Below are 27,723 nucleotides of genomic sequence, written 5' to 3'. Positions count from 1 at the left end.
GAAGCTGATTATGGGATTGATCCCTGGATACAGCAGTCTCTAAATGGTCCATCCTTTCATAACAGCTACGAACTTTGTAACTCCTTCCCTGGGTGTTTTGTTCCCAATTCTAAGAAGGTGCACAGTGTCCACACTTTGGTCTTCATTCTTCTTGAGTTTCATGCATTTAGCAAATTGTATCTTATATCTTGGGTATCCTAAGTTTTGGGCTAATATCCACTTATCAGTGAATACATATTGTGTGAGTTCTTTTGTGATTGTGTTACTTCACTCAAGATGATGCCCTCCAGGTCCATCCATTTGGCTAGGAATTTCATAAATTCATTCTTTTTAATAGCTGAGTAGTACTCCATTGTGTAAATGTACCATAATTTCTGTATCCATTCCTCTGTTGAGGGACATCTGGGTTCGGTCCAGCTTCTGGCAATTATAAATAGGGCTGCTATGAACATAGTGGAGCATGTGTCCTTTTTACCGGTTGGGACATCTTCTGGATATATGCCCAGGAGAGGTATTGCTGGATCCTCCGGTAGTACTATGTCCAATTTTCTGAGGAACCGCCAGACTGATTTCCAGAGTGGTTGTACAAGCTTGCAATCCCACCAACAATGGAGGAGCGTTCCTCTTTCTCCACATCCTCGCCAGCATCTGCTGTCACCTGAATTTTTGATCTTAGCCATTCTGACTGGTGTGAGGTGGAATCTCAGGGTTGTTTTGATTTGCATTTCCCTGATGATTAAGGATGTTGAACATTTTTTCAGGTGCTTCTCTGCCATTCGGTATTCCTCAGGTGAGAATTCTTTGTTCAGTTCTGAGCCCCATTTTTTAATGGGGTTATTTGACTTTCTGGAGTCCACCTTCTTGAGTTCTTTATATATATTGGATATTAGTCCCTTATCTGATTTAGGATAGGTGAAGATCCTTTCCCAATCTGTTGGTGGTTTTTTTGTCTTATTGATGGTGTCTTTAGCCTTGCAGAAGCTTTGCAGTTTCATGAGGTCCCACTTGTCAATTCTCGATCTTACAGCACAAGCCATTACTGTTCTATTCAGGAATTTTTCCCCTGTGCCCATATCTTCAAGGCTTTTCCCCACTTTCTCCTCTATAAGTTTCAGTGTCTCTGGTTTTATGTGAAGTTCCTTGATCCACTTAGACTTGACCTTAGTACAAGGAGATAGGAATGGATCGATTCGCATTCTTCTACATGTTAACAACCAGTTGTGCCAGCACCATTTGTTGAAAATGCTGTCTTTCTTCCACTGGATATTTTTAGCTCCCTTGTCGAAGATCAAGTGACCGTAGGTGTGTGGGTTCATTTCTGGGTCTTCAATTCTATTCCATTGGTCTATTTGTCTGTCACTATACCAGTACCATGCAGTTTTTATCACAATTGCTCTGTAGTAGAGCTTTAGGTCCGGCATGGTGATTCCAGCAGAGGTTCTTTTATCCTTGAGAAGAGTTTTTGCTATCCTAGGTTTTTTGTTATTCCAGATGAATTTGCAGATTGCACTTTCTAATTCGTTGAAGAATTGAGTTGGAATTTTGATGGGGATTGCATTGAATCTGTAGATTGCTTTTGGCAAGATAGCCATTTTTACAATGTTGATCCTGCCAATCCATGAGCATGGGAGATCTTTCCATCTTCTGAGATCTTCTATAATTTCTTTCTTCAGAGACTTGAAGTTTTTATTATACAGATCTTTCACTTCCTTAGTTAGAGTCACGCCAAGATATTTTATATTATTTGTGACTATTGAGAAGGGTGTTGTTTCCCTAATTTCTTTCTCAGCCTGTTTATTCTTTGTGTAGAGAAAGGCCATTGATTTGTTTGAGTTAATTTTATATCCAGCTACTTCACCGAAGCTGTTTATCAGGCTTAGGAGTTCTCTGGTGGAATTTTTAGGGTCACTTATATATACTATCATATCATCTGCAAAAAGTGATATTTTGACTTCATCTTTTCCAATTTGTATCCCTTTGATATCCTTTTGTTGTCGAATTGCTCTGGCTAGGACTTCAAGTACAATGTTGAATAGGTATGGAGAAAGTGGACAGCCTTGTCTAGTCCCTGATTTTAGAGGGATTGCTTCAAGCTTCTCACCATTTACTTTGATGTTGGCTACTGGTTTGCTGTAGATTGCTTTTATCATGTTTAGGTATGGGCCTTGAATTCCTGATCTTTCCAAGACTTTTATCATGAATGGGTGTTGGATCTTGTCAAATGCTTTTTCCGCATCTAACGAGATGACCATGTGGTTTTTGTCTTTGAGTTTGTTTATATACTGGATTACGTTGATGGATTTCCGTATATTGAACCATCCCTGCATCCCTGGGATGAAACCTACTTGGTCAGGATGGATGATTGTTTTGATATGTTCTTGGATTCGGTTAGCAAGAACTTTATTGAGGATTTTTGCATCAATATTCATAAGGGATATTGGTCTGAAGTTTTCTATCTTTGTTGGGTCTTTTTGTGGTTTAGGTATCAGAGTAATTGTGGCTTCATAGAATGAGCTGGGTAGAGTACCTTCTGTTTCTATTTTGTGGAATAGTTTGTGAAGAACTGGGATTAGATCTTCTTTGAAGGTCTGATAGAACTCTGCACTAAACCCATCTGGTCCTGGGCTTTTTTTAGTTGGGAGACTATTAATGACTGCTTCTATTTCTTTGGGGGATATAGGGCTGTTTAGATCATTAACCTGATCTTGATTCAACTTTGGTACCTGGTATCTGTCTAGGAACTTCTCCATTTCATCCAGGTTCTCCAGTTTTGTTGAGTATAGCCTTTGGTAGAAGGATCTGATGGTGTTTTGGATGTCTTCAGGATCTGTTGTTATGTCTCCTTTTTCATTTCTGATTTTGTTAATTAGGATGCTTTCCCTGTGCCCTCTAGTGAGTCTGGCTAAGGGTTTATCTATCTTGTTGATTTTCTCAAAGAACCAGCTCCTTGATTGGTTGATTCTTTGAATAGTTTTTCTTGTTTCCACTTGGTTGATTTCACCCCTGAGTTTGATTATTTCCTGCTGTCTACTCCTCTTGGGTGAATTTGCTTCCTTTTGTTCTAGTGCTTTTAGGTGTGTTGTCAAGCTGCTAATGTGTGCTCTCTCTAGTTTCCTTTTGGAGGCACTCAGAGCTATGAGTTTTCCTCTTAGAAATGCTTTCATTGCGTCCCATAAGTTTGGGTATGTTGTGGCTTCATTTTCATTGAACTCTAAAAAGTCCTTAATTTCTTTCTTTATTCCTTCCTTGACCAAGGTATCATTGAGAAGAGTGTTGTTCAGTTTCCACGTGAAGGTTGGCTTTCTATTATTTATTTTGTTATTGAAGATCAGCTTTAGTCCATGGTGATCTGATAGGATGCATGGGACAATTTCAATATTTTTGTATCTGTTGAGGCCTGTTTTGTGACCAATTATGTGGTCAATTTTGGAGAAGGTGCCATGAGGTGCTGAGAAGAAGGTATATCCTTTTGTTTTAGGATAGAATGTTCTGTAGATATCTGCCAGATCCATTTGATTCATAATTTCTCTTAGTTTCTCTGTGTCCCTGTTTAGTTTCTGTTTCCATGATCTGTCCATTGGTGAAAGTGGTGTGTTGAAGTCTCCCACTATTATTGTATGAGGTGCAATGTGTGCTTTGAGATTTACTAAAGTTTCTTTAATGAATGTGGCTGCCTTTGTATTTGGAGCATAGATATTCAGGATTGATAGTTCCTCTTGGAGGATTTTACCTTTGATGAGTATGAAGTGTCCCTCCCTGTCTTTTTTAATGACTTTGGGTTGGAAGTCAATCTTATCAGATATTAGAATGGCTACTCCAGCTTGTTTCTTCATACCATTTGCTTGGAAAATTGTTTTCCAGCCTTTCATTCTGAGGTAGTGTCTATCTTTTTCTCTGAGATGAGTTTCCTGTAAGCAGCAAAATGTTGGGTCTTGTTTGTGTAGCCAGTTTGTTAGTCTATGTCTTTTTATCGGGGAGTTGAGTCCATTGATATTAAGAGATATTAAGGAAAAGTAATTGTTTTTTCCTGTTATTTTTGTTGTTAGAGTTGGCATTCTGTTCTTGTGGCTGTCTTCTTTTAGGTTTGTTGAGGGATTACCTTCTTGTTGTTTCTAGGGCGTGGTTCCTGTCCTTGTATTGGTTTTTTTCTGTTATTATCCTTTGAAGGGCTGGATTCGTGGAGAGATAATGTGTGAATTTGGTTTTGTCGTGGAATACTTTGGTTTCTCCATCTATGTTAAGTGAGAGTTTGGCTGGGTATAGTAGCCTGGGCTGGAGTTTGTGTTCTTTTAGTGTCTGTATAACATCCGTCCATGATCTTCTGGCTTTCATAGTCTCTGGTGAGAAATCTGGTGTAATTCTGATAGGCTTGCCTTTATATGTTACTTGGCCTTTTTCTCTTACTGCTTTTAGTATTCTGTCTTTATTTAGAGCATTTGTTGTTCTGATTATTATGTGTTGGGAGGTATTTCTTTTCTGGTCCAGTCTATTTGGAGTTCTGTAGGCTTCTTGTATGTTCATGGGCATCTCTTTCTTTAGATTTTGGAAGTTTTCTTCTATAATTTTGTTGAAGATGTTTGCTGGTCCTTTGAGTTGAAAAATCTTCATTCTCATCCACTCCTATTATCCGTAGGTTTGGTCTTCTCATTGTGTCCTGTATTTCTTGGATGTTTTGAGTTAGGATCTTTTTGCATTGTACATTTTCCTTGATTGTTGTGCCGATGTTCTCTATGGAATCTTCTGCACCTGAGATTCTCTCTTCCATCTCTTGTATTCTGTTGCTGATGCTCGTATCTATGGTTCCAGATTTCTTTCCTAGGGCTTCTATCTCCAGTGTTGCCTCATTTTGGGTTTTCTTTATTGTGTCTACTTCCCTTTTTAGGTCTAGTATGGTTTTGTTCATTTCCATCATCTGTTTGGATGTGTTTTCCTGTTTTTCTGTAAGGACTTCTACCTGTTTGACTATGTTATCCTGTTTTTCTTTAAGGATTTGTAACTCTTTAGCAGTGTTCTCCTGCAATTCTTTAAGGGATTTTTGTGCTTCCTCTTTATTGTCTTCTACCTGTTTACCAGTGTTCCTTTGTATTTCTTTAAGTGTGTTATTGAAGTCCTTCTTGAAGTCCTCTACCATCATCAGGAGATATGCTTTTAGATCCGTGTCTAGCTTTTCCGGTGTGTTGGGGTGCCCTGGACTGGGCGAAGTGGGAGTCCTGGGTTCTGATGATGGTGAGTGGTCTTGGTTTCTGTTAGTAAGATTATTATGTTTACCTTTCGCCATCTGGTAATCTCTGGGGTTAGTTGTTGTCGTTGTCACTGTTTAAAGATTGGAGCAGAAGCTGTGTTCCACTCACCAGCAGTCTCAAAATCCTGTGGCGGGGGTCGTGGGTAGCTGGCGGGTGTCAGGCAACCCTGCGCTCTAGCTACCCCGGCGCTGATCCGGCCGGATGAGGCCTGTGGCCCTACTCAGGCTGGTTTCTGCTTCCCTAACTAATGCAGTCTCAGGTCCCGCGCGTAATTGGATTGGAGCAGAAGCTGTGTTCCACTCACCAGAAGTCTTAAGATCCTGTGGCGGGTTTTGTGGGTAGCTGGCGAGTGTCAGCCGACCCTGCGCCCTAGCTGCCCCAGTGCTTTTCTGACCGGAAGAGGCTTGTGGCCCTATGTAGGCTGCGACCAAGATCTTTCTTAATTATTTCTGTATTTTGTGTTCATTGGCACCCTGGGTGGGTAGTCATGTGGATAAGCTGAGACCATGCTTGCTAAAGTGCCTCCTTAATTATTATGATGGTAAAATGGTTAACCTGCTGTCTTTAGAAGGTTCCCTGAAGCATGGAGTGTTTCAGTCTGGGAGGAAGCTGAATCATTACATACACTAACTCACTTTTAGGAATATAAAACAAGTATTTGAAAGTCAAGAAGAAACCAGTTTTCACTAGCATCCCTGCACCATAAAGGGCAGTAGTCTCTTACACCTCTTCCTTAGCTTAGACCAAAGTCCAGTGTCCTGGGTGCTGAGTTGCTGCTGAACAAGCAAGCAATAGGGGGACTCCCTGTTCATTCCCTCAGAGAACCCTCCAGTGACTTTTTCCTCATAAAAACCCTCTACCTGTCATAAGAGGGCTCTGTTGAAGTGTCTACAGTTATTTCTGGACAAGTAATATTTCTTCTGGTATGTTCTTGAGGGGTCTAGTTTTCAAGGGGAACAAAGTGAGCTTATTCTTTCCAGTCGTGAGGTCTCTGAGCCACCAATCTTCCGGAGTGAGAAGGCTCACATGGCTTGGTCACAGGCCAGGTATGGCTACAGCTAACCCTTTGGGAGTAGGTAGAAGCAGCACAGCTTGGTGCTAAGATCATGGAGGCCCAACAATGGTTCTCTCATTAACCTCATTTCAACTTCCCTGGGTGAGCCCAGTGGCCAAATGCCAAATGTTCAGGGAATGAGATTCGGGGTAAACTTCCTCAACCGGAGCTGAAGTGGTCATGTTATGTGAATGGAGGGATGATGGGAACACAGCTCTATGGGTGGTGATGGAGACATGCTATTGGTCATGGGTACATTGCTTCACGCCACCTAAAAACTGTAGTTTATAATGCAGCTATACCATTCTTGGGCAGATACCCAAGGGTTATAGGTCAGCTAAAGAGATGTTTTCTTATCCATGATTATTGCTGCACTATTTAAACAGCCAGCAAATGAAACCAGTCTAGATGCCCATCAGTGAACAGAGAAAATATGATACATGTACACAATTCAGTTTTATGCAGCTATATAGAAAAATAAAATGATGTTTTCAGGAAAACAAATGCATCTGAAAACAATTATATCAAGTGAAATAAACCAAAGTGAGAAGGACAAATACTATGTGTGTTTTTCCCACATGCAGAACATGGATTTAAAATTATGTATTTATAGACCAAGTGTGGTGGTATACTCCTTTAATTCCAGCATTCAAAAGACAGAGGTGGGCAGATTTCTGTGAGTTTGAGGTCAGCTTGATCTATGTAGTGAGTTATAGACCAGCATGGCTACACAGTGAGATCCTGTCTCAAAAATAAACTTACTGCTCTTTCATAGGACGTGGTCTCAGTTCTCTGCACCTCCATGGCAGTTCACAACCGTTTGTAACTCCAATTCCAGAGGATTCAATACTCTCTCTGACTTTCTCAGGCACCAGAAACACATGATACACACACACACACACACACACACACACACACTCAAATATTATGTACATGTACATATATGTACATATGTTAATATGTATGTGTTGGCATCACAGAATAGAAAACGGGATCATGAAAGGAGAGAGCTCAGCCGGGCGTGGTGGCGCACGCCTTTAATCCCAGCACTTGGGAGGCAGAGGCAGGCAGATTTCTGAGTTCGAGGCCAGCCTGGTCTACAAAGTGAGTGCCAGGACAGCCAGGGCTACACAGAGAAACCCTGTCTCGAAAAACCAAAAAAAAAAAAAAAATGAAAGGAGAGAGCTCTTAGGGAAGTGGGAAGTAGAGGTGATGGAACACTAGTGATAATGAAGCCAAAGGGTAAAATGAGGGAGGAATGGAGCCAGCTGGAGGGCGTGGAGGGCCAGTCTAGGAGGAGACTAAGAGTAAACTATGACGTATAAAGGTGCTGTGGTCGGACCCACTACTTTGTATGTTAACCTAGAACAATAAATATATATTATGAACCTATAAAAACCATAATATAAACAATATGCGTCCCCAGTGGGGAAATGTGCTGTGTCTGTTAATTAGGAAATGAACGCACCGTCCTTTCGAGTGGAGGGAGGAGCAGACGGGGCAATGCATCTCCATTACTACTCAGACAGACGTGGTCTGTGTCACATCGTACCAGGTAGGAAATGGATTAGCCCATCCCGTAGCTCTCTAGGGTGGCCATAGATCCGCTGTGAGCAGTGTACTCCACCCCCTGTAGTGACTGGCTTCCTTGTCATCATGATCTGAAGGATCTAGAGATTTTTAGAATTTCTGGAACACCAGAGGGAGACACGTTCTTTAACACTCTGCACAGTTGGTTGCATAGCTATGATAATTCTGTGGAGATTTTTGTAGCTATTGACTCTTTAAAAAAAATCAGCATTGTAGAAAAGCCTTGGTATGTAGTCTGTTTTTGTAATTTTACTTCAAACAGAACTACTTCTGCATTCTAAGTCCCCACACTCCTCCATGGAGGTACGTATCCAGCCCTAAACCTCCACCTAGGTGGCTGGATAGATCATATTCCCCTTAAATACCCCTGCTACTCTGTTTGTAGATGTTACTGATCCTTTGGTGATGTAGACACTGCTGTTGATGGGCAACTTCATGCTTGCTTTCTCCATAGTTTGAATTTTACCCCTGAGCAGGATTCCCAAAATAACAGTTTTGAACACATGATCTTTGCAATGCATTTCCAGTAGAATTTTGTTTCCATCATGTATGGAGTTTGCTTAGTGAGTTAGGTGTCTTCCTGCAATAAAAACATGAATAGATGTTGAAGTAGAAATTATAACGACAGGGACATATTTGGTATTCAAACTCACAAAACTTAAATCTTTGAGTGCTCTTGCCACCGAGCCTTCATAGGATGCCTATGGTGAGGCGAGGCATGAGCTGGGGCTTCATAAATGGAAGGACACTCATCAAGTTGTACAACCAGATATTGCAGTGCTTTTTGCCAGTGTGCAGGCTTCTGCCATTCCTCACCATGGGTGTCATTTTGCTACAGGCATCATTGAAGCTGTGGCCAAGGACTTCTTTGACACTGATGTGGCCATGAGTATCCTCGATATGAATGAAGAGGTGGAAAGGACCGGGAAGAAAGAACATGTTGTGTTCCTGGTTGTGCAGAAGGCTCGAAGACAGATAAGAGGGGCAAAGGTAAACCGGCCATGAGACAATGAGGACATCCAGGCCAAGCAGGAGGTACTGAATGTGCTCTGTCTTCAGACAACACAGTTCCCTAACTCTTGAATAGTGGAATTCAAGGCAAGCTCTCCCAGGCCTGGCTTTATTGACCCTGAGGACCAGGTTATTCTAGGTTGTGATGGGCTGCACTTTGTGCTGTGAGATCCATCACCACAGCACAGACATCTCTCTATCCAAGACAGATGTCCAATGTAGCTAGTAGAACCTTACCTCTTAGTTGTGGCAATCAAAAATGTTTTCAGGCATTGTCAATTGTCCCCAGAGTAGAGATGGGGGGAAAAACCCACTTCTAGCTGAGAATCGCAAAATCAAGGTTAAATTAATGCAGACTTTCTAGGATGTACTTGAGCCTGTAAAATGTTCATGTTTAGAAATAACAAAGCTAGGAATGGCAGTTTATACCTATAATGCACTGGGATGCTGAGACAGGAGGATTGCTATTACTTTGAGGCCAGTTTTGGATAAAGAATTTTATCTTGATACCTCAACAACAACAAAACATGATAAAGGATTTGAAGTTGGAAACTGGAATATTATGTCATAATCCTCTTGCTATGAGTGGATCTTCCAGGTCCTCAGTGCCCACACAGCAAGTGGAATCAGTTGCAGATCTAGTGTGCAGACAAGAGCCTACCTATCCTTGGCCGCCTTAGTACAGCTTATAAGGTGATCATTGCCAGTTTAGATGCTACATGGGTTAGGTGAAGATTTCACTGAGTCCATGTAGCCTGTTCAAACCTACAGATAGGACTGTGATTCCTGAAGGCCTGGGGGGTTATGTCTCACAGTGTGCAAAGCGGTAAGTATCTGCTCACTGGAGAGTATTCAACCCCAAGGAGAGTGGTCCCAGACAAATGACAGCCACCAAAGCCACTCTGAGCCAGTAGCTTCTGAGTTTGTTGTCTCACATCCAAGAAGAAGGAAACAAAGAGCTCCTGGGATGTGGGAGGGGGTTCAAGAGAGGACTTTTGATTGACACACTGTTCTTCATCTAGTAGATTTGGGGAACTGGATAGACACTAAGATCATCATTTTTGGAACTGGTCATTTTTTTAATGTATCATAGTCTGAACCATTAAAAAGTCCACAAGCTCCCTGCATACTCACTTGGCCCAAGTTGGGAGTTACTCATTGATCTAGGGGAGGGTTATGTGTGCTGTGTGACAGCTCATGGTCCACTAAGAGCCATGTACTTTCTGTCTAGGGAGAGGCGTCTCCTGTGGCGAGAGGACGCTCATTTTGTGTGTGAACATCTTCCGCCTGCCAAATGTTTCTTGTCATACTTAACTAGCCCACACCTGTGCATCTCCAGTTGCTACAAATCTTTTGCTGCTCTAAAGGAAGACTGAGGAAAGCATCCTTCCAACTGCTTTCTCCACATTTCCTAGTTAGCCCTGGGACATAGGCTCAGAGCAACACATAGGAAAGCATGAGCCTCTAAGGGTTCCCTGGAGATCTCTCTCTTTTTTTTTTTAAGATTTATTTATTTATTTTTTATTATATGTAAGTACACTGCAGCTGTCTTCAGACACTCCAGAAGAGGGCGCCAGATCTCATTACGGATGGTTGTGAGCCACCATGTGGTTGCTGGGATTTGAACCTCGGACCTTCGGAAGAGCAGTCAGTGATCTTACCCACTGAGCCATCTCACCAGCCCCTCCCTGGAGATCTTGCACACACAAAAATATCTAGCTGCCTTTGGTAGAAAAATGGTGTGAGGGGTAGTTGATGAGTACACCTTAGAGCTCCAGGCTCTTGATCAGAAGTGACCTTGTAAGCACGCACACTATCCGTTCAGCCACCATCATGCTTCCGTATATAAAGATGGGCTCAGCAGCAGCAGCAGCAGAAGGGCTTGTTCATCTCCAGTCCTGTGACCAGGTACCTGTGCTTCATCTCCTTCCCTCTGCAGCCACTCCAGGGAACACTCCTTAGGAAGAAGGAGAGGTATTTAAGCATCCCTGTTTGCCCTGGGGAGAAATCTCACTCAACTGTTGTGAGGGCATCAGTCCTGCTTAGAAAAGGTAGGTGTGCTGTTCTGCTGGCTCCAACTCTTAGATCAGGACAACTAACTGCCTGCTTTGCAGGGGAGGAGCCCCATTCACAAATAGGGCAAAGCTTCCTGCAATTTCAAAGCCCCTGATTCCCACAGAGCTTGGCTTTGGCATCTGTGGTCCTAACTTTAAAAATCAGCTTCCAACTTGCCACAAATCAGCTCTTTTGTTTGTGCTGGGTGACATGGAGACACTGTCATCTCTGTAATCAGGAAAGCCACTAGCTTGGACTCCGTCCCAGATCCTGACTGTGGTGAAGAGACTGGGCACGGACATACTAGCCACAGTGAATTCTGCATTGCTTCTGGACCCAGACCTTGACTGGGGTGTGTTTCTGGACTGGAAATCAGTGGCTAACCACAGCTAGCCAGCAGTACAAGGGACAGAGGGCAAGAACCAAGAAAGTGCATTTCTGTCTCTGTGACATGAGACAATGCAATCCCTTCCAGCTTTCCATTTACAAAGTAAAGGTGGTAAGCTCATCACAGCAGGTCTTTGGGCACGGAGCTGACCTGCCAGCCAGCACCTAACTCAAGTCTGAATCAGAGCTCTGACCCCAGTGGAGGAAGGGAGCTAGATGCTCCTTGTCATGGCCTGGTAGGTCAAATGACAGGCATCTGGGTGAAGGTCTGCAGGGCTCAAAGAGCTGCATTCTGAGTCCTTCAAGCTGTAGCAAACACAACTGACATCCTTTGTCTAGGAGATTTTCATATCAAAAAGGTTCCATTGAGAATCTGCAGCCCCTGCCAAATGGGACTGTTGGTTAAATTTTCACGTGCCACCCTAAACTGTCAGTCTATAAAGCTCCATGGCAAATGTCCCTGATGCTGGGCCCGACACACACTCGCTCCTCTTCTGGCTCATTGTCCGCTTGTCACCGTTTCAATGCCAGCTCTGTTTTCATGGTGAGACAGACTCAATTGGCCCAGAAACTAACTCTTCAGCGGCAGGCAGAAACTTGGCAGGGGGCAGGAGGGCTTCTCAACCTGGTCGCAAATTTTCTGTTTGTTTTAATTTGGACAATAATTGCAGTGGCCATCTGGAGAAGCTGAGGGAGCCTGTGCTAAAGAGTGGGAATCACACTTAGCCTGTGACACACTTAAGATTCTAACCCTGTTTGAGCAGCTCTGTGAGGGCCGCTCATTAGGGCTTTCTTTCTCTGTGTCCAGGGCCCCTTGGGGACACCTTCCAGCCTGTCTTTCCTGAGAGACTGTGGATTGAAGAGGAGGTGTTCTGCAACGCTTTTCCTTTCCACGTTGTCTTTGATGAAGCAGTAAGAGACCCTTTCACTTAGAAGCTTGGGATAGGGCGTAAATCAGGGTTGGAGAGTCCAGTTCACCACCATTACAGCTGTAAGGTCTTAGATCCCTGAGTTCACAGGGCTCAAGAGACTAGACTCTGCCCTGGAGGGTCCCCTGACTTTCCTTTATGTTATAGGCTCTTCTGAAATTCATGATCTTCTTAAGGTAAACATAGCAAGGGAGTTGGACCAGCGAACAAATGGGAAAGCTTATGATCAGAAAGAAAAGCTGGAGGAAGACTTTAAAATTCACTCCAGAAAGACACACCAAGACTGCAGCCTATACCCATGGTCCTAAAAGTGACCTGCCACCCAGACTGCAACAGATCCTCAATCCTATCCTGCTTCATTTCCTGCGTCTTAGTAGAGCGTTATGCTGTGTTCTGGGGAGGGGGGGGGGCGGTGGGAGTGGGGTGGAGGTGGCTGTGAGAATGAGCGTTTAAATTTGATTGCTATCAATTTCCCAGGATAAAAATATCTTTCTTTTTCTTGAGCTTGCATGTGACAGCTCACATCCGTAATCCTAGCACTCAGGAGGCTGAGGCAAGAGTTAAGTTCACTGTCAGCATGGGCTACATAGCGAGCGACAAAGCAAACCAGATGTAGATATAGATGATATAGACACAGGAACTGAGCTGACTTTTAAAAATTTTTTTACCTGAACAAAACACCCATGGAAGGAGTTACAGAGACAAAATTTGGAACTGTGACGAAAGGATGGACCATCTAGTGATTGCCATATGCAGGGATCCATCCCATAATCAGCTTCCAAATGCTGACACCATTGCATACACTAGCAAGATTTTGCTGAAAGGACCCAGATATAGCTGTCTCTTGTGAGACTATACCGGGGCCTAGCAAACACAGAAGTGGATGATCACAGTCAGCTATTGGATGGATCACACGGCCCCCAATGGAGGAGCTAGAGAAATTACCCAAGGAGCTAAAGGGGTCTGCAACCCTATAGGTGGAACAACAATATGAACTAACCAGTACCCCGGAACTCTTGTCTCTAGTTGCATATGTATCAAAAGATGGCCTAGTCGGCCATCACTGCAAAGAGAGGCCCATTGGACTTGCAAACTTTATATGCCCCAGTACAGGGGAACCTCAGGGCCAAAAAGGGGGAGTGGGTGAGTAGGGGATTGGGAGGGTGGGTATGGGAGACTTTTGGGATAGCATTGAAAATGTAAAAGAGGAAAATACCTAATAAAAAAAATAAATTATAATTTTTTTTTTTTACCTAAAGAGCATGTAGGCAAAAATGAATTCAGTCAAAAGTACCAGTTAAAATGGTCAGCCACTATGAATGTCTCTAGTGTTTATTGGAACTCATCTGCATGTCACTGCCAGCTGACTGCAGCATGAACACTAACTACGACATGCACTTACCTAAGGACAGTATCTTCCCTCAGAGAAGTGATGGTATTACAGCGGTAAATACACACCCCTAGGCCGAAAACAGAATTATAAGTCAATGAATGCCAGCAATTCTTCAGAGCCACAAGGTTACTAGTACTTGTGCCATTAATGTTCTCAATCCAACCTGCTCTAAGTGGTCCCCTTTCAACTTTTGGGTACAGAATAACAGAAACTGAATGATACACGGGGTTTGTTTTGTAGCTTACCTGAGTTCTTATGGTTTGTATAGGCCCTGAAGCCCTATGCTGGTATTAGACATGTGATGTCAAGGTCCCCATTCCACACTTCCTTCTGGGCATTCTCTAGAGGAGCAGAGAAACATTGTCCTGGTCCCTGGATGAACTGGTGACAGGTCCAGACTTTATTAGTTTATGACAGGGGCCAGGGTTGTATGGGGTAGGAGGTATGGAGCAGAGAGAGAGAGAGAGAGAGAGAGAGAGAGAGAGAGAGAGAGAGCATAGAATGAAGATCTATTGGCCTTGTTGACTATAGTTCTGATCACCCCAAGTTATTTCATGCCTCTTCCAATGTTAGCTGCAGATCTGACTGCAGCTGACATTAAATTACAGTTTTGGTGTGTTTATTCCATTACCGGCCCTCCTTCATCCCAGTGACTCACCAAGCAGGGCCAAGATGTCATATCTAAGGGAAAGCTAAGGGTGAAAGTCGCTTCCTGTTCTCCAGACTGACATGTGTCCTCTGTGGATAGCTAAGGGTCAAGCAAGCTGGAGTGAATATTCAGAAGTATGTCCCTGGAATCTTGACCCAGAAGTTTGGACTTAATGAGTATTTCTCCATCGTCCACCCTCAAGTTACTTTCGACATCTCCAGCATCTGCAAGTTCATTAACAGTCAGTTTGTCTTGAAGACACGAAGAGAGATGATGCCCGAAGCATGGAAGAGCCAGCCGACACTCAAACTCCGTGGTAAGAGCTCATGCCTTCCCTTTTTCCCTGTTAGGTCAGCCAGAATGGGAAGACAGCTTTTCAACTTCCCTCAAGCCAGGGAAGGGACTATATTGAGAACAAGTGGGGCTTTCTACCCCCTGATATTTATACTTGGCCTGACCAGTAAATAACATTTTATATTTTTAATCATTTCTGGTTTAAACATAAATGGACTAAATAATAAATGTATATATACATGTAAGCATATTATATTAAAACATATATGCATTCAAACAGTATATGACATGACCAACCTGTATACTAAAATATGCAATAGTAATTATAAATTCTATAGTTATAAAATTCTGCTCTCTGTTACATGAGAGATAATATTATATTAATTTAATGTCTATCCTTTCTAAAACAACAAACTCATCTGACCTACTGGTAGGGAACACATTTTGGTTTTGTTTGAATTATGATAGAAGTTTTTGTATATTTTAATCTACACTATAGGTGATTCATATTAAGAATATTCATAGTTTGTACATACACTGCCCTATTCATCTCTGGAACATTTTAAATATCTGCCAAATTCAAACTCTGACTATTAAACAGTTGCTCCCTGTTCCTCCAGTGACTGACTTTCTCCCTTCATCTCTGGGACCTGTGGCTGCTCTAGGTACTATGGAAGGAAGTAGCGTCTTGTAGGACCTGTTCCTTTGCAATTGGCCCATTTCCTTTTTCGTTTAGGCTGAGCAATATCCCATTGCCTCCTTGTCTCTACCCACCCATCTGTTGATAGATTTGTTGATTGTCTTACTTCCTCTGGCTACTGTGACTAGCTGTGACTATAGATATCCAAATAGCTATCTCCTTGAATGCATTATTTTAGTCCTTTTGAGCATATAGAGAAGTGGACTTAATAGATCATATAGTAAATTGATTTTTTATTGAAATTATTTTCCATACAATGTATTTTCATCATGTTTTTCTCTTTCTCCAATCCCTCTCAGATCCTTTCTGCCTCCTACCCACCCAACTTCATGTTCTCTTTTTTTAAAAAAATATATCACTAAAAGGAAAAGGGAAAAATAAAATACCAAAACCACATGCAACACACTCTCTCTCTCTCTCTCTCTCTCTCACACACACACACACACACACACACACACACCAGAAACCAAAATAAGCAAACAAAACGCAAATAAAACACACAAAAAAGAAATAACCCCAACAAAGCAAAATGAGACAAAAAGTCTATAAAACTAGCATTGAGTCTGTTTGTGTGGGCCAATTACTCCTGGACAAGGATCCCACTCTGAAGTGTGGTTGATATACCCAGGGTGACTTCATGGATAGCAGGTATCAATTGTAGATAGCTTCTTGGTTGGGGCTAGGAGATTATGCCCACTTCCTCCCCTCAGCACTGGGTCCCCATCTAGCTTGAACCTATGTGGGTCCTGTGAATGCTGCCAGCCTCTGAGAGCTCATATGTGGTGTCTGGAAGACACTCTTTCCATAGAGTTGTCGACCCTCTCTGGCTCTTAGATGTCTACCTCATCATCCCCTGAGCCTTGAAGAGAGGGATTTAAAGAAGACATCCAATTTAGCACTGAGCGATCTAAAGTCTCTTCCTCTCTGCACATTGTCTATTTCTGCCTCAATTTCTCACCTGATACAAGAAGCTTCTCTTGATGTGGGTTGAGCGAGGAATTGATCTGTGGCTTTATGTATAACATGTATAGCACTATGCCATCAGAAGTCATTTTATTGGCATGCTTCTTTAGCAGAATAATAGGATTTATTATGTCCATGACCTATCTAGTGTCAGGTTGTTGGCCAATTTAGCAGTGTCAGATGTGGGTGCCATCTCAGGGATCAGGCCTTAAATCTAATCACAAAGTAGTTGATTCCTCCCATGACATTCGTGCCACTATTTCACACATGCTGAAAAGTGTATCTTGGAGGCAGGTCACTGTTGAAGGTCACAGGGTTCGCAGCTGTCAGGTATTGCCTTTCTCCTCCTGTAGCATTGAGAGTACCTGTCTAGTACCATGAGTGCTAGGAGTAGGGGTGGACAAAGACTGAAGGAAAATGTCAAATAAATAGAGAAACTCAGTGAGGCATTAGTGGCCAAAAGCCTCAGGAAGCAAGATTTCCTGGGATGGTAAAAGAGCAAAGCAAAGAAAAGACCTAGCTGCTGGGGTTGGCATCTCAAGCTCAGAACTGCGGTCACGGGAAGAGTTGCTGAGCAGAGAGTGGCACATGAGTGAATGGAAACAGAAGTGTAGATGATTCTCATGGCATACCGCTAAGAAGGATGGAGCAAGCTGTGCACTGGGTGGATAAAGGGCACGTGGTGTGGATGAGGCTGTGCACTGGGTGGATAAAGAGCACGTGATGTGGACGATGCTTGCCTCTTGCTCCACCTTGGAGGCATTCCGTATTGTCACATTCCTCCCTGTGATGGGCAGGTCAGATGATCTGGATGGAGTCTCTGAAGTGCATGATCTTCATGTGTTCTCCAAAGCTCCGCAGCCTGCAAGAGCTGGAAGAGAGCAAGATGCATCTTTCCGACATCGCTCCCCACGACACGACCAGGGACCTCATCCTCCTCAACCAGCAGAGGCTGGCAGAGATGGAGCTGTCCTGCCAACTGGAGAAGAAGAAGGAGGAGTTGCGTGTCCTTTCCAATCACCTGGCCATCGAAAAGAAGAAGACAGAGACCTTGCTGTATGCCATGCTGCCTGAACATGTGGCCAACCAGCTCAAGGAGGGCAAAAAGGTGGCGGCAGGTACGGTACTCTTTCTTTTAAGGTGCCCTTGGAGTATAGGGAAGAGCGTGCTCACGCTAAGTGGTGCAAACTTTGAACCTAGGCAGATCTGAACATGATTATATCATTTAGAAGTGGCACCGCTACGTGGGCTAAGTGGTTAACCCACATCTCCTTCATTTCTCTTCTCTATATTGAAGATAAGAAAGATAATAGGAGTAGAGTCTGGATTGTTTCCAGAGCAGGACATGGACAAGGAGGCTCTGGAGCTGCAGTGATGACTCTGGGTTCTCATAGAAAAGGAGATTGTATGTCATTTTGTAGACAGTGAGGACTCACTGAAGTGAGTGTGTGTTGTATAGGCATGTGTGTGTGTTGGAGCATATGCCTATATGCACATGGAGGTCAGAGATGTCTGTCTCTATTCTTCTCTGTCTTCTTACATCGAGACAAAGCCTCTCACTGGTACCAGAGTTATGCTAGAGGACAGCAAGCCTCAGAAATCCTCTTGTATCTAACCCTCTCCACATTCAGGCTTTTGGAGGGCTGTTCATAGGTTTCTTGTGTGCGTGTTGAGGATTTGGACTGAGGCCTTCGAGCTTATTTTTTCAACTATTCTGGCTGGCCAGTGAGATCTTGTGTCTACCTGTCTCTGCCTTCCCAACCCCAATCCTAGGGTTACAAGTAATCACAGTAAGTAATCTTACCCTCTGAGCCATGTCTCTGTTCCCAAGTTCATTTTCCTTATAGTAGGAGTGGTATGACCAATTCTGCCTATGCCAGTTTTGACTGTGGTGTAGTGAAGAGGAGGCACCAAAATCAAAATTCATAGAACTACTATTCTGTATCCTTGGCTACCACTGACATGGTTTCTGTTGCAGGAGAATTCCAGACGTGTACCATCCTTTTTAGCGATGTTGTGACATTCACCAACATCTGTGCGGCCTGTGAACCTATCCAAATAGTGAACATGCTGAACTCAATGTACTCCAAGTTTGACAGGTTAACCAATATCCATGATGTCTACAAAGTAAGTGTGTGTGTGTGTGTGTGTGTGTGTGTGTGTGAGAGAGAGAGAGAGAGAGAGAGAGAGAGAGAGATAGAGAGAGATAGAGAGAGAGAGAGAGAGAGATAGAGAGAGATAGAGAGAGAGAGAGAGGTATGTGTGTGTGAGAGAGAATATGTGCATCTGTCTGTCTGTCTGTCTGTCTGTGCACACATGCGCCTGTGCGAGAGTGTGGGTGTGCATGGGTATGATGTGGCCTGCTTCTAGAATCAGGTTAGAGAGGAACTTAATCCTGTCTTCCTTTACTGTGTCTGCACTATTCTGAAAAGGAGAAGGCACACAGGGACTAAGAGAAGTGGTTTAGGAATCCTTCCTCTCTTAATACCCATGCTCAGATGGTATTTTGGTGCCCGTGAGCAGCAAATGGCACTTTCCAGGGCATTTAGTCTCCTGCTCAACAGAGACTTTCATCTACATAACTTACTATCTATGATAGAACATCATATGACCACCCAGGAACTTCATCTTCTCTGGGATTCATTTTTTTCCAAAAGCAGAAAGGAGGTCGGGGTATGGTTCAGAGGAAGTTGCTTGCTTAGCTGTGTGGGACCCTGGGTTCCATCCCTGGCACTGAAAGAAAATCAAAAACAAAAATCATAAAGAGCTTTTGGCCGTCCTGTGTTCCTTCCTGCTCTTTATTTCCACAGCGAAGAATCAATAGCTTAAAAAGATCTTATTGGCAATGTCTAGGAAATGGCAGGCACATGTAAGTGTTTGGTATTGTAGTTGTGTTGGTAGCTGTAAGTGTTAGTAGTGCTCCTTAAACACTGTTTTTGCCCCACCCCTCTCCCCCTTACCCCCACCCCATCCCCCACTCCGACAGGTAGAAACAATAGGTGATGCTTACATGGTGGTAGGTGGAGTACCAGTACCTGTTGAAAGTCATGCTCAAAGAGTTGCTAATTTTGCTCTGGGGATGAGAATTTCTGCAAGAGAAGTGATGAATCCTGTCACTGGGGAACCCATACAGGTAGGGAGCAAAGGAGCTGTGCCCGGGTCAGGTCTGGGGTGTGCTACAGTGTTCACAGAGCATCATCCATCAGAAGTCCTCCCTTCTCTTGCTCATGCTCCTAATCAGGAAAGCTACAAAGAAGGCTCAGCCTCCCCAGACCCCAGAGGAGACTATTGGCTTTTGAGATTTTCCTGTGACTCAAGGATAATCTTCTCTGTGACAGGATGGTGCTGAGCACACCTCATTTATAATTTGTTCAAGTATCAGAGCCGGGGACTTGGCTTTACTGAGCAGCCAACGATTCTGGCTTGGGGAAATGCTTGTCTGGCACGTCCCCACAGCTCAGAGCCCAGCTGAGGTGTAAACTGTTACTGATAAAAATGGAGACCTGGAGAGGCAAACTTGGATAATTTGGTGAAGTTTGACTTTGCTGAAAATTAAACAGGCATTTGTTTTATGACACAGGTGGCATCTATCTACATTTTTAGGTTACTTTGCCTGAAAAGAATTAACACACATGTTCAAAATGTATCTCACAAAGTGTTTATAGCTTCTATACTTATCATAGCTTCAAACTGGAAATAACCTAAATATTTACAAAGAGAAGCATGGAGGAATGAATTCTTCCAGTCTTCCTATTGGACAATAAAAATTATGACTATGGATCTATGTGACACTGTAAAGGAATCTGAAAAAAATGTTGTTTACACGGATCCAGATATAAATTACTCTTTGATAAAACAAGAAATCAATGCTCTCTTTTGGAAGGTGGGTGGGGTTGTGGGACTTTCCCTGAGAGACATAAACGAATTTTGATCTCGTGTGGGACACCAGTAACAGGCCAAAGGAGCAACCGAGCTAAGATTAGCTTTGTGAGGCAGTGAGTTTATTGGGGAGCATCAAATGCAGCTGTAACACTATGAAGCCTACCCAAGCATTAGTGGCAGTTGAGGGAGGCTGCTTACCTGGACCCCAACTCCGGCACTGTTTTCAGGTAGCCCCTGCAGAGACAGCTCCCCTTTCCCACAGACATTGCAACTTTTACAACCTTTGGAGGACCTTGTGAACCTCAGGGCTTTCTGAGATTCCCCATCCTATGCTACATTAGCTTTCTAAGACTTGAAGGCTTCCCTTCTCCCTCCAAAAGGAATGCTTTAATTATGCTCATAGCAGGTTGGGGGAAGCTAACTAGAAAAGGGCACAAGATAACTTTGTGGACTATTCTATATTTCATTTCAGAAATGGTCGCAGCGACATGTGCACTTGTCATAGAGCTAACTGCTTTAATAGGTGTCTTTTCATTAGCTCTGAACCGTGTCTTTAAAGCAAAGGCAGGAAGATTCTGTGTTCTCCTTTCAGTGACGTTCTCTCTACACAGATCAGAGTGGGAATCCATACTGGACCAGTCTTAGCAGGTGTTGTGGGAGACAAGATGCCCCGGTACTGCCTGTTTGGTGACACCGTAAATACAGCCTCTAGGATGGAAAGTCACGGGCTTCCCAACAAAGTGCATCTGAGCCCCACAGCCCACAGGTCAGTTATCCACTTACTCAGGCCTTCATTGTCCTGCCAGTTTCCCAGAGCCGTCCTACTGCCTAGCAACATGGGGAAGGACATGAAAGGAAGGGGCTGCTTCTGGGGCTGCTTATTCTCTGGTGCTACAGGAAATATTATGAGCCTTCTACCAAAACTTATTTTCAATCCTATAACCCCCAGGGCAAATCCAATTTGTTAAAAAATAGAAAAAAAACCCTTTTATTGGGACAAGACAATGGGACTTTGGGGAAACAACCTGTGCTGAGCTGGATGAAGAAGCAACATACACGCGCGTGTGCGTGTGTGTGTGTGTGTGTGTGTGTGTGTGTGTGTGTGTGTGTGTGACCCCAAACAGAAGCTAGAATTTAGCAGTGAGGTTTCTGTGATACAAGAGCTATGCCTTTATTTACATATTGTCTACAGCTGATGTCTCTGTGAGTGGAAGAATCAGGCAATCATGACAGAGATTACAGCTCTTGGTGCCTGAAGCAGTCACTCCTTGGTCTTTCAGAGAAAAATCTTATTGGCTTGATTTGTCAAAGGAAGAAAGAGAATTCGTAGTTGTTTTTGAAGTAGAACAAATGTAAAGATGTAAAGAACAAACCCGACACTGTCTCTTGAGTAGATAGGATTGGCCATATTTATATTTAAGTTTCTACTGGTTAACTCCTTTGCTGTTGAATGAATAGCTCTGTGAAGAAAAGCCACTGTCACTCTTATTCACGTGAAACACATTTTAAAAATCCAGTGGGATTTTTTTGTTTGTTGTTTTTGTTTTTAATTTCACTGTGAGGGAGAGAGAGAGAGAGAGAGAGAGAGAGAGAGAGAGAGAGAGAGAGGGAGAGAGGGAGAGAGAGAGAGAAAGCATGGAGTTGGATGGTGGGAGGATTGTAGGAGATAAGGAAGGGAAAAACTTGATCAGAATATAGTGTATGAAAAATTTATTTCAATAAAAAAAAGAGCAAATGAAAGAAATCTAAGAAAACAAAACAACCAACAACAAAACGGTTTGCATCGTCTCTGAGAAGGTCAGGAAGAGCTGGTGAGATTCAGACTCCTGCTCTAACCATTCTACTCTCCCACCAGCAGAATTAGAGAGTGGGATGTAGGAGACTGGGGGAGGGGGGGCGGGGATGTCAGTATCCAGAAAGGAAGGTTTTATGGAAATGCCTGAGCTGGATCTTGAACAAGGACATACACAAAACTAGGGTGCTGGAGAGTAAAAAACAAATGACAGGGTAGAGACAGGTCCGTGGTCCCCTATGGCCACTACCAGCTTTTGGCACCTTGCTCCTTACACTGGTCCTTCATACCTCTCTCCTTCCCCATTGGGTCCCTCACCCTGATGTCCCCACAGGCTGTAGGTGTCACCTCAGAGCCACCCTCCTTGCTGTGGGTCCAGGACTTGTCTGTGGTCTTTGATACCTGACACATTTGGTTTTCTTCATCTAGGGCTCTGGAAAACAAAGGGTTTGAAATTGTCACGAGAGGAGAGATAGAGGTGAAGGGGAAAGGAAAAATGACCACATACTTTCTGATCCGGAACCTGAATGCCACCGAGGATGAGATCATGGGGCGACCTTCAGCTCTCGCTGACGGAAAGGGTAAGGAAATCTTCTTGACCCAGTGCTGGATGCTTCTCACTGAGATCGTCAGATGTGTCTGAAGTGGTCATTAGGTCATTGGGTCTGACAGGCAGCATCCAGGCAGTGGACAGCCGCAAGGCTCAGCTCAGCTTTCTTTTCTTTTTTCTTTTCTTTTCTTTTCTTTTCTTTTCTTTTCTTTTCTTTTCTTTTCTTTTCTTTTCTTTTCTTTTCTTTTCTTTTCTCTTCTCTTCTCTTCTCTTCTCTTCTCTTCTCTTCTCCTCTTCTCTTCTCTTCTCTTCTTTAATAATATTTTTATTAGATATTTTCTTTATATACATTTCAAATGCTATCCCGAAAGTTCCCCATACCCTCCCCCTGCCCTGCTCCTCTACCCACCCACTCCCACTTCTTGGCCCTGGCGTTCCGCTGTACTGGGCATATAAAGTTTGCAAGACCAAGGGGCCTCTCTTCCCGGTGATGGCTAACTAGGCCATCTTCTGCTACATATGCGGCTAGAGACACGAGCTCTGGGAGTACTGGTTAGTTCATATTGTTGTTCCACCTATAGGATTGCAGACCCCTTCAGCTCCTTGGGTACTTTCTCTAGCTTCTCCATTGGGGGCCCTGTGTTCCATCTTATAGATGACTGTGAGCATCTACTTCTGTATTTGCCAGGCACTGGTATAGCCTCATACGAAACAGCTATACCAGGGTCCCTTCAGCAGAATTTTGCTGGCATATGCAATAGTGTCTGTGTTTGGTGGCTGATTATGGGATGGATCCCTGGGTGGTGTAGTCTCTGGATGGTCCATCCTTTCATGTTAGCTCCAAACCTTGTCTCTGTAACTCCTTTCATGGGTATTTTGTTCCCTATTCTAAGGAGGAATGAAGTATCCACCCGTTGGTTTTCCCTCCTCTTGATTGTCTTGTGTTTTGCAAATTGTATCTTGGGTGTTCTATGTTTCTGGGCTAATATCCACTTATCAGTGAGTACATATCTAATGACTTCTTTTGTGATTGGGTTACCTCACTAAGGATGATATCCTCCAGATACATCCATTTGTCCAAGAATTTCATAAACTCATTGTTTTTAATAGCTGAGTAGTACTCCATTGTGTAAATGTATCACATTTTCTGTATCCATTCTTCTTCTGGGTTCTTTCCAGCTTCTGGATATTATAAATAAGACAGCTCAGCTTTCTTTCCCTGGACTCTTACATCCTGGAGCCCATGGGCTCATCCTCATAGGATGCTTCTGCTTCAGTTTCCATGTGCTTGTCCACCAATGAAAAGAACTTTCCCAGAGATGCTCCTGTGCTAGGAAACTTCTGATAGCTATCCCTGCCCTTTCACCCCAGCAGAGGCTCCCAGACAGGCTCTCCTCACACACTAGAACCTTCCACCTTATTCGATTTTTTCTAATTGTCAAAATTGGATAAGAGACAAAAACATCACTCTCTAAGCTATAAGAAAGACCGTGGGACTTTTGGATAGAAACCTGGTAGTAAGTTGGACCAAAGAGCTACTGTCTTGCTTGTGGTGTCCATAACAGAAGCTAGAATCCAACCGCAAGGTTCCCAGTGCTTTGAAGAAGATCTGGTCCATCCCCCACACTTGGGACCTACAACTGCTGCCATATGAAGAGAAAAATTCTGGCCTGAGAGGGAACTCTGTGCAGGGACAACCCTTATCACCTTTGCAGAAAGCAGAAGGAAGTGGGCTCAACCCAACACCTGCTAATCTCCAGCTGCTCCAAGGCACCACAAAGGAAAAGCTCTCAATCCAGGGGCCTCTTGTTTACATAGCTAATATATGCTGGAGGACTCTTGACACAGGACACTTGACAATGACATGTGAGCTACAACTCCTTTCCTTGAAAGTGTTGTGGGTCCAACAAAGAGATGGCTGTTTGCAGAGCTTCAGGATTGGATTTCAGGGCGCTTGTCTTCTACTTTCCGTTCAGCTAAGCATCCCTGGCAGGTGATGTTAGTTTAGGCTATGTTTTCTAGATGGAGACTGAGATGAAGGGTCTAGTACAAAGATGATCCCTGGTTTAAAACGCCAGGAGCACTGCTCATTAGTTTTTGTGGCCCCACTGCTCATTAGTGTTTGCGGCCCCATTTCTACGCTCTGGTTGCCTTACCCACCAGCATCACTCGTCTCCTCCAGCTGCATGCCATTCTCATGATGCAGGGAATATTTTTGCCCTTCCTCTTCTTGATTGTTGTGCTTGAAGTGGGTGGAAGAATCTGGGCTATGCTGTGTGATGGTGGGAGCGGTGAGGGCAGGGCAGAAGCCTCCAGGAGGTTTGCCTGGCTTAAACGTCCCTGCACAGGTCTATGCCACTTGCTTGCAGGGGATCCAGTGCTTTCCAGGCTGAGACTGGTTGCTAGAGGCTGGCCCTGGCTTACAGAGCCAAACCCAACCCAGTTGTGAGTTGGGAAAAGGGCAGCCTGGAGTGACAGATAAGCAAGAATGTCCTGTCTAGAAGACCTTACGGAGCCCAAGAAACAGGCTGGTGGGGGGTTATGGAAAGAGAGGCAAGTGCTGGCTCAGTCTCAGGCCCGAAATAGGACTCTATACAGATTAGAAAAAGGCACTCCTTTGGAGGGTGTGGTGGTACCAGATAGTCACCAGGGATAGCTTTTAACAGAGGGAAAAGGCACCCTATCCTCTAGAGAAAGACCAGACCTCCCTCTTCCCATTAGTTAGGTAGCACCTTGCAGATAAAGCACCATGCACATCCTGTACAGCGTCCTCCAATGGGAGATAAAGACCAGCCTCCTCTCTGTCCCCATTGGCTAGGTAGTGCCATTCAGTTAACGTATCATGCACACCCCTGTACAACGTCCTCCAATGGGACCAATCACTTGCTTTTCACACACTGCCCCCACCATAGCCCTTTCCCTCCTAGCAGTCTTGGATTTCCTGTCATAAACCTTCTCTAGCTTCCAGGCCACGGCATGTCTGTCTCTTGGGCTGTTCTGTAATTCATGAATTACAAAGCCTCCAACAGCAATGGAAAAACATGGGGCTCTCAGGAGACATGTAGGAAGATTCTGTTTTCTAAAGGACATGGTAGCCTAAGGGGTCCTGGGCATGTTCCCCTAGTGACCATTACGTATCCATAGAAACATGATGGAGTTTCTCAAAGCCAGTGATGGAGGAAGAAGGGACAGAGGAACACTGCTGTGCAACTCCTACTTTTCCAGAACCCACGTCTTTCCTCACGTGTCCCCAGGTGATACACATGCTGGCGATTCACAAGATGTGAGGAGGGTGAACTTCAGGTGGCTCCAAGATGCATGGGGTCTAAACTCTTGAGGTTCAGAGCTAGGGAAGGGCAGTCTAGAGAGGAAAATGAGACGGTAAAAGAGACAGGCTTGGCAGTGTCTTCTTCTGTACCCTCTGCGAAGGTGACAGCCTCACCAGACAATAGAGACCAAAAGAAAGCAAGAGCTTTTGGGGGCAGCTGTCTCCTAAACATTGCTCCTTCCCTTGCTCTCAGACGCAGGCTTTTAGGGGTGTGAGGATATTTTCTGAATCTCTCAGCCTTCCTGACTCAGCACTTTACCACCGGACCTGCTGTCCTTCATCGGACAACCCGAGGCCATACTCAGGGGGGCTGCTGTTGATGAGACATCTGAAGAAATCCCCCAAGTCTCATGGTGCCTTCCCTTATGATTTTTTGCAGAAGCAAGCACTCCTAGAAACCAAGTCAAGAAGCCCCATGCTGTCCTGAGGAACACAGACCACCACCAGCAGCAAGTCTACAACAGTGATCCAGTGGATGGTAAGTGTGTGTACTAGATATCCTCACCAGATACCCACACTCAGCTCCGTAACCCCATGTAAGACCACAGGTTAGATAGGATGTGTCTCACTGAAACTAGTGGTAGACAGATCCAGGAAAAGCCAGTCTGGCTAGAACTTAGGGTCCTAGGAGAGGATGCACCCGACTTTCTGCTTACTGTGTTCTCAATGAGCTTTGCTGTTGAGCTACCCCCACCCAGATGCCAAGGACAGCTTTAGCCAATACCTGCAAAGAAACAAATGCTCAAGATATGTTAATATCTACCTATCTACCAAGTGACACCAGAACCCTCAGTGGCATGCCTTCCCATGGTGGGGACGGAAGAGCAAAGTGGAGCATAAGGTTCCCAGGGCTATGCTTTGAAGTTGTGTCCTGTATGAGTGACCAGCAGGAAGTGGGCATTAAGAGCTCCACACTTAGTAGTAAAAGAAGGCATAGTTGTCTCATCTTGATGAGTCCTTCACTTCTCTTAGAAGCCAATCTCAAGGATAACAAGATGTGGCTTTCAGCGTATAGTTAGAGGAAGGATGGAGACCCAGGAGTGGAGCCAGCACAGAGGCAACCACTGTCACCCTCTTCAAACCAGGCTATTCACATTGTCTTAGCTGCTTTTTGTGTTGCTGTAGTAAAACATCCTGACCGAGGCAACTTACAGAAGGAAGGGTTTCTTTGGGCTTATGATTGCAGAGGGTTAGAGTCCAAAATGACAGAACAGAGGCTGTAGGCTGCAGGCGTGGCACCTGGAGCAGCCCTTGATAGCTCACATATTTTGCAGCAGGAAGCCAAGACAGTGAACTAGAAATGACATGAGGCACTCAGCTGCTGTCATTTTTAGCAGATAAAGTTTCTTGAGTGACACGTGAGCCCTCATTAGTGGGCATTCTCCCAGGACCTAACGGTTCCCCTCTGGTTTGATCCCAGGCATCAAGGCTAAGAGAGGATCATCAGTTCAACTCTGGAGAGAGATCACAGAGGAAAACTTGCGATTCCCTTATTTAGAATCAAGGATGAAGGGAATTTGGGGTCCTGGCTTATGAGAAGCTGAGAAGAGAGGTCACCCATGATTGCCAGGGAGCATTTCTCTCTCTCTCTCTCTTCTGTGCTCCCAGACATCCTAGGCCTGCATGTATTGTCAGTCCTATAAAGGACAAGATGATACAGTCATAGATGCACACAACAAATGTTTCTCTTCACTCCAAAAACAGAGTGACCAGACCAGGTACTGTCCTAGGATTTGCTGGGTTTTGCCAGACTAAGTGCAGGAGATCATTCACTTCACGTGGATTGTGTTTATGTCAAGAGAACCAGATGGAAAACATGGAAAAAAAGGAAGATCGTTTTGGATAGGGTTGGAAGCCAGGGAGAAAGCTGAGTAGTGGAGAAGACCACGGAAGGCTGGAGGTG

General features: G+C 44.1%; 1 protein-coding gene across 1 annotated transcript in view; it reads left to right on the top strand.

Moving 5' to 3' along the window:
* Positions 1-27,723, top strand: part of LOC110309748 (guanylate cyclase soluble subunit beta-2) — a 71,991-nt gene that overhangs the window by 34,379 nt on the left and 9,889 nt on the right. The window contains exons 6-16 of the mRNA XM_021182478.3: positions 7,753-7,852; positions 8,726-8,877; positions 10,838-10,949; positions 12,149-12,252; positions 14,411-14,627; positions 17,066-17,386; positions 18,247-18,395; positions 19,255-19,401; positions 20,762-20,916; positions 22,372-22,523; positions 26,200-26,298. Coding sequence (XP_021038137.1) covers positions 7,753-7,852; positions 8,726-8,877; positions 10,838-10,949; positions 12,149-12,252; positions 14,411-14,627; positions 17,066-17,386; positions 18,247-18,395; positions 19,255-19,401; positions 20,762-20,916; positions 22,372-22,523; positions 26,200-26,298 — 1,708 coding nt within the window. The remainder of the gene's footprint in view (positions 1-7,752; positions 7,853-8,725; positions 8,878-10,837; positions 10,950-12,148; positions 12,253-14,410; positions 14,628-17,065; positions 17,387-18,246; positions 18,396-19,254; positions 19,402-20,761; positions 20,917-22,371; positions 22,524-26,199; positions 26,299-27,723) is intronic.

The sequence above is a fragment of the Mus caroli genome, unplaced genomic scaffold (genome assembly GCF_978045245.1).
Source record: "Mus caroli unplaced genomic scaffold, Mus_caroli_1 scaffold_12, whole genome shotgun sequence".
NCBI classification, from domain to species: domain Eukaryota; kingdom Metazoa; phylum Chordata; class Mammalia; order Rodentia; family Muridae; genus Mus; species Mus caroli.
This window is presented reverse-complemented; position numbering and strand designations above follow the sequence as displayed.